We start from the raw sequence: 7136 nt of genomic DNA on the forward strand, positions 1-7136 counted from the left end.
AAGAAGAGTGTAAATTACAGATAAATAATACGGCTGAGGAGTTTTGCAAAGATGGTAACTAAGACTACAGAACACAAAAACAACACCCAAGACATGGGCACATGTGAGCTCCTCCTTTCAAGTTTCCCAAATAAACCATTTTAGGTGCTAATCATACATCTTCATATTTGCTTTAAGGCTGGTCTTGGAAGACCACCTCAACATCATGTCTAGTGACCCAATCTGTCCTGCACATGCCATACAGCCCAGAGGGAGGCCCTCGATAGGCCTATAAAGCCTACACTTGAATGCTTCATTCTGTTGTCCCTTTCCCAGGAGCTGTCGTACATGGTTTAGTGGGACTCCTGGTCACACGGCACTGTGACTGCATGTTTCAGGTGGAATTGGTAGGATGGTGACAGCTGTGAATGGTTCTACAGAAAAGTAAATGAATGCCACCCCACCCCCAGAGGCCATGCTATAACTGCTGCCATAACTGCCTGACAGAGACACAGCAGACCTCTCCCAACAGCGGTGGCCAGAGCACACACTCACCATAGCCTTGATGTTGTGATGGGTGCTCAGGACGCCCTTAGGCCTTCCTGTGGTCCCGCTGGTATAGATGATCATGGCGCCCCGATCTCTCCAGTCCCGCTCCGGCAACTCCCCCTCTCCAGGCTCCTCGGCCGCCCCACTGTATATTGCAGGTGAGAGAGGTAGGAGCGGGACCCCCAGTTTCCTGACTACCGGATTCAGGAGCTCCACATACTCCTGGCCGGCAAGGACCATGGAGCTCCGGGAGTCCTGGATGAAGTACTGCAGATCGGCCTGGGGGTGCTTCCTGTAGAGAGGGACAGCGATGCCTCCGCTCATCCACGAGGCCCACTGTGCAACCACGTAGGAGACGTCATTGGAGCACATAAAAGAGATCCTCTCCTCTTGGAGGTCCCGGCTGGCATGCTCTCGGAGCCTGCAGATCTCCTGGGACAGGCGGAGGCTGTGGCAGTAAAGGTCCTTATACGTGTGGCTGCCATGTTGGTCAATGAGGGCAACTCTGTCCCGAAAGACCAGAGCACGGGTAAACACTGGGGCACTCCTGTCAGAGTGGGTTGCTGGAGCCACATGCAGATGGCAGCTTCTTCCATATCTCAAGGGAGCCAGCCCGTGGGAGGCCGCTGCACGGACCAGGTGCCGGAAGGACATTACCACGTGAGGTATCATCACACTGACAAGCATCAACTTGGTCTCTTTGGGGTGGGACTGGAAGAGGAAGAGAGGGCGCCACGTGTTACTGCACCTGATCATGTCCTAATGCACCCAAAGAAGATCTAAAATCTCCAACCAGACAAGTTCACCTTTCTCCATCATAATGTACATCCTGAATAGGAAATGCTGACTCTCACAACATACCACCTTTGGAATTTAAATGTCCAACATTTCAGCTTTTTATTTAATCTCATTAGTTTAAGGATTTCAAAAACATACAAGATTCCAAAACAATGAACTAAGTAAAACCGAGAAGCACATAGAATTCAATGAACTTGTGGGGAAGGGGGAAATCCCCCTCCCCTCCTCTGGTTCTTTTGGCTGGTGGACAAATCAAATCAACAAGAGACAGACTGACAAAGAAAATCAAATTTAATTTCATGCGCATGGGAGCCCCACATACATGAGAGAATCAGAGACCCCGTGCGTGAGAGGTTCATAGATAGAAAGGGAAAATAGGTACACAGGACATCTGAGCTAGGGATGAGGTAAGGCACCTTGGGGTCTCTGAGGGGAGGAAGGTCACAGCAGTACGATTAAAAGAGTAGATGGTCAGTAATTAGAAGTTCACCCTGCCATACAGATAGGTCAAAAAAGATTATCTCTGATAATCTCTATTGTGGGCAAAGCTCCTAATTCAAATTCCTCTAGATAGTTAAACGTGAGGGGACTAGAAGTTTCTCTGGAGCCCACAGGGTCTTGGTTGTCTTTAGTTCAAAATAATCCGCACACCACTGAGACACATCTCGGGGTGGCTTATTCCAAACCCCCACACACTTAAGGTATATTCTGAATAATGGTTTCAAAAATCTGAACATGGAAAAAGACTAGCTAAGAGGGGTAAGTACTAACAGCCACTGAGCAAATGTTTTCTCTCCATCAGCAGGCGAAGCCTTGAGAGTCCAGGGAGCGCACACAGACTCAGGACTCACTTCCGCTCTTGAATGCTTCCCAAATGGTGGATATTTGGGAACTTAGTGATGTACACGGTCTTAAAGAAAGCAAGATCACGGGTCTAAAGTTTCAGTCTGTTTTTTTAAAGCCGAAACATAATTCTTCCCTTTTTTCCCCAAAATATAACTACTAAATAAAGACCAAAATGGTGAGCAAGAAGTGAGAACTTGCTGGAAGGAGCTGTGACCAGCTGACTTTCAATTAGAGTTCTTCAGAGTCAGGGAGAAAGGAGACCTGGGAAGGGGGCCAGGTAGCCACCAGCGGTCCGTCAATCCAAAGTGCCTGACTTCAAGAGCTGGTGTGACTCTGGGCCATATCTTGCTCTAAGACACTGACCCATGGGGACAGTCCCGTGAGTGGACACACACTTTCCAAATCGCTTCTGCACTGACGGCAGCTTACAACAAGTTTAGCTCAGTTCAGACATCAAGCGCCCACCCACTACCCGAGACTCCTTACTATCAGCATAATTGAAAACGGGTCCTTCCCAGCACTAGTGTGGCCTATTAAGGTCAATACCTATTTGCTCTGGTTTGAAATCTCCAATTTCACAGCTCTTTCAGGAATCATTCCTCCCCACTGTAGCCTCTGAATCTGAGAAGGGTCTCTGTGCCTCCCTCCCTGAGAAGCTCCTGGCCTCTGCCCCGCTCTCAGCTTTAGCTGTGGCTCTGGGTCAGAGCAGGGTCTGTGACGGGAGCTGAAAAGTGGATCCAGAAAGATTTTTAATAAGTATTATTTTGACAGTAATAATACACTTAACATATTATGCTGTTTTTATCTTGTAATTTCACCTTTAGCCACCCCGTTCAGTAAACAAGGCAGCAGCTTTTAATCTATTTTACACACGAGAAAACTCAAAGTTGCTCAGCTCCTAAACCAGAGTCAGGAGCCCAGCTAGAGCCTTTCCACCCCCAGCCATCTCTTCCCACCATAATCACCCACCCCAGAAGCCCATAGCTACTTTAGCCCTAATGAAATGCCTTGATGGCAATTTTGTAGTGGATGGAATGCAACTCTAGCTGTTCCCACGGTGGAAGTGGGGAGGTAGAAGGCACAGAGACTCCCAGAAGGCACTTCTGAATGCCAGGGGCTGACAGGATGCCTGCCAATGGGCCATCCAGCAACATTATAGAATAAAAGCTGTAAATCTCGACCCCTCCCCCCACTTCCAACAGGCCCCGAAAAACAGAAGGTCAAGAATCACCTAGCAGGTGGCCCTGCTCAGCAGGAGGTGACCCAGGATGCCCCCAGGCTGGCACTGCCTCCCTGGGAGCTCTCTCTCTGTCTTTTACACCCTGCCCACATCCTGCTGCTCCGAGGGATCTCCTTCCCTCATGTTCAGCATTTCTCCTGGATAAATCCTCACTTTTCTCTCTCTTTCATTAACTTGCTACAGTGGGAAAACCAATGTGTTGTTTGTTATATGTACTAAACAGTTTTGTTCTCTGTTCTTAATTTAAAAAACAGATTACACACAACACTTCATAATTACCTAACAAAACAAACAAACTCCACAACAACAAAAATGGCCGGAGCCGAGTTATGCTTTGAACTGGGATCCTCACGTGTAGACTGGGCTGTGCCTGTTAGCCTCCCAGGCTGGCTTCTGCAGCCAAGGGCTCCTGGTAGACAGTCAGTCTCTCTGTCTGGCCAGCTGGGGAACAGCTGCAGCTACCAGTCTAGGCAGGAGGAAACTGAGACCACAGAGACACCCCTCACTGCCCCCAGGGGCTTCTGGTGGATCCCTCTCACCTCTGGCAGGTTGTTCTCAGGTCTTGTGCAAATATTCCTTAAGGCTCCACAGCCTTTACCAAAGTTCAGGTCCAAATACACTTGCCCATACTGTTTCCAGATGAAAGAGGCCACCTATCAAAAGTCAGAGAATGTCCTAGGACTACTCCATGATCTCTCCATGCTCTGCCCTCCGCATATGGTTCAGAGGTGGGTTCACAGCCGGTTTTACAACCTGGATTTCTGTTACTGTAAAGAAACCTGACACACTGTAAGAAAGCAGGTGGGCTCAACCAGAGAAAACAAGAAATGTGATAAACATGTGTGACAGGCCAGTTTCAGAAAATAAGCCAGTGAAAAGCAAACCAGGGCAGCTTTAACATGTTTCCTTTTCTTTTAGCAAATTCTTCTCTATTTGCTTTGGAGGTTTGGGGGTTGGGACAGAGGGACTAAAACAAAGACAATCTTCAAACAGAAAACCTGCTATATGGTATTTTTGGATTATGGCTAAGGCCAGTTTCTTGCCAGTGAGAGAGCACTCAGAGAGATGTCCCATGGGTGCTAGTTGAAAGTGACATTTTCTAGGGTGTTATGAAGCAACTGGGTACAGCTTACACAGACACAAGGAAGACAGATGGATACCCCAAGGAGCTAGGAAGCAACTGCTTCTTCTACCCCTCTCCCCAGGAGGCATCAGAGGGGTGTCAGATTTAATGTCATAACTGTGGTTACCAAAATCAACATGACTCTCTTTTCTTCAAGGCCTCCTCTTTGGGAGTCTTAGAGAACAGGAACCTCTCATCTCTGCCTGGTTCCCCCAGGGCCCCCAGTAGCTGCACCATGCTTAAGGAGGGGGCAGTCAGCTTGCGATGGAAAACTGGAAAACGGGGCTGAAGCACCCTCCCTCCCTAGCCGGGGGCTTCAATTGAGGGCAGGACGGTGGCCAAAAATCTACTGTGTGCTGGGAATAGCTGTAGTGAGCAGTCATAGCAACAACTCAAAGAAATAGGCCACAAAATAACTGGTGAAACAGTGATCCGAACTCAGGCCTGGCTGGTCCCTTGTGTCTGCCACACCGTAAGTGGGGAAAAGTCTGTGATGAGGAGGAGCATCTGTGATGGGGAACTGCCCTGAGAGAGGACATCACACATTAATTCAACAGCGCCTCACAGGCTGCACGTAGGGCTGCCCCAGTCCAGGTGTGGTCCAGGGCATCCATTCAGCATCAGAAATGGTACTTCACAATTGCTTCAAAATGAGATATGAAAATAGGAAATGTGGGCCATTTGTTCCATGACTGTATTTTAAAATGTATCCTAAAGAAATAATCAGAGGCGAACATGAACATGCACATATGGGGTATTCAGTGCAGTGTTATTTATAATATTGAAAAACTGGAACTAAACGAAGTGGTCCAGAAGAAGTCTGAGGAAATCAGGGCACACGCAGTGGAGTGTTGGGGCCATAGCCAGACTGTGGGTGGCAGGAGCTGACTGGGAGAGGGAAAAAGGATGGTCAGTTAAAAAGACGATGAGGTAAACACCCAGATGTTCACAAGGTTACAAGGTGGCAGGTGACTTCTGTTTTACTCACAGTGCTTCTCAATTTTCTCCAACTTTTTCTGCAATGAGCACGTATGACTTTTATAATCAGATTTTAATGTCATTAACTTTTTAAAAATGGAGAGCTTCAACTTCAGTATTAATGTTGTCTTTTATACATAAAGACAAAAATACCAAAAAAAGGTGCTCTGGATGCTAGATCCACATACGGTGTGTATGTAACTGTTTAGAGCTCTTTAATTTCTCAAAATGATAGAAGCCAATAAAAATAAGATAATAGCATTCTTCTTTTAAAGCATAAAAGGTCTATGCAAAAAACAAAAAAGTAAGTTCTGACGAAAGCGTTTCAAATGCATGCTGCACTAACACCGAGCTCCGAATAGGCCACGCATCTGCGGCAGCAGAGACCTGGGTACCACTCCCCACTCCTGCCACTGCATCTCCTGCCACCAAGTCTCTGAGTGTCTGGGAGGTGGCAATACCTAGTCAGGCTTTGCATGGGGATGGGCGTGAGCCAGACAGACACTGTCCCAGCCTCTTGAGCAGAGCACTCCTGCAGACAAGTCTTCTTGGATGGAGCAGTATAGCTAGAGCTCAGAGTGAGAAGAAGCCAGCCAAGCAAACATGCAGGAAAGGAGACGGGTGATGATTGTAATTGTGCTTATACCAGGTGTTAGTGGAGCAGATGCTCAGAAGTGGCCCAGCATGATGCTCACTGCGGAGCCTCATAAGAAAAATCACTTTTAATTTGGGTAAATATTGCCAGAGTCGCCTTCAGAGAGGTTGCAGTAATTTGTTCTCCCACCAAACATGTGGGAGCATGGGGCCACCATCCCTTCAAAACAGGTTTTATGTCCCTCAGGTATGTGGCCCTGAAACCATTCCATCATAAATTCTTTCGCTACAGGGCTAAACTCTTCAAGATCATGGGGACCAGGGCTCTGCTTTGAACAGATAAAAATCTGTTCAGGGCAAATGACTGTCCTGAAATCTTCTAGGTCCAGAAAGACCAAGAGCTCCCTCATAAAGACAGTCTCCACCTTTCAACCACAGGGCTTCCCATGGTCGTGAGGCTCCCCATCACTCCCAGTGGCACAGCTGCCACCAAGTAAATGCAATTCAGCCATGGTTTTCTCTTTTTCAATTAACCAACTTGCTCTCAGCACCTAACCAACCCGAGATAACCGATGTCACCATGCATCGCTGTGAAAGCACAGAAACCTCCATTCTGGTGAGCAAGGATGGCCTTCTTCCGGAGGACGACACATTGCTCTCAGATTCCTCTGGGAGGCAGGAGCCCAGCCAGAGACTTGGTAGAGACTACTTGGTGTTCTAACCATCCAGAGTCTTACTATCCCAGGTTCACAGTTAGACCGTCAAGGCACACAGACCTCTCAAAACCATCAGCCAATGCCAGGAAGTTTGCATCTTTTGGTTAAGAGCTCAGATTTTAGAGTCAACAGATTCAGACTGGAACATCCTCCTTTATTCTTAGTATTCTTCACCTGTCTAAGCCTTCATTTCTCCATCTATAGATACAGTATGAACAAGACCTCCACACACAGTTCTGTGAGAATGACTTGGCACATGCGGATGGGGAAACAAATGTAGGTACCATCCTTAGCAAGGGACTCGCCATGGAGA

The 7136-nt window shown here is 47.6% G+C and overlaps 1 protein-coding gene across 3 annotated transcripts in view; it reads right to left on the reverse strand.

Moving 5' to 3' along the window:
• ACSF3 (acyl-CoA synthetase family member 3) overlaps positions 1-4697 on the reverse strand; it is a 56329-nt gene extending 51632 nt beyond the window's left edge. Inside the window, exons 1-3 of one of the 3 annotated variants that reach the window (XM_011371872.2) lie at positions 3952-4697; positions 2719-2896; positions 535-1239 (exon numbers count right to left, since the gene is read on the reverse strand). In XM_011371872.2, the coding sequence (XP_011370174.1) occupies positions 535-1215 (681 nt within the window). In that variant the 5' untranslated portion in view covers positions 1216-1239; positions 2719-2896; positions 3952-4697. The remainder of the gene's footprint in view (positions 1-534; positions 1240-2718; positions 2897-3951) is intronic. The other 2 variants (XM_011371871.2, XM_011371873.2) reach the window with 2 other exon arrangements.
• Positions 4698-7136: the final 2439 nt, after the last annotated feature.

The sequence above is a fragment of the Pteropus vampyrus genome, unplaced genomic scaffold (assembly GCF_000151845.1).
Source record: "Pteropus vampyrus isolate Shadow unplaced genomic scaffold, Pvam_2.0 Scaffold196, whole genome shotgun sequence".
Taxonomy (NCBI): Eukaryota; Metazoa; Chordata; class Mammalia; order Chiroptera; family Pteropodidae; genus Pteropus; species Pteropus vampyrus.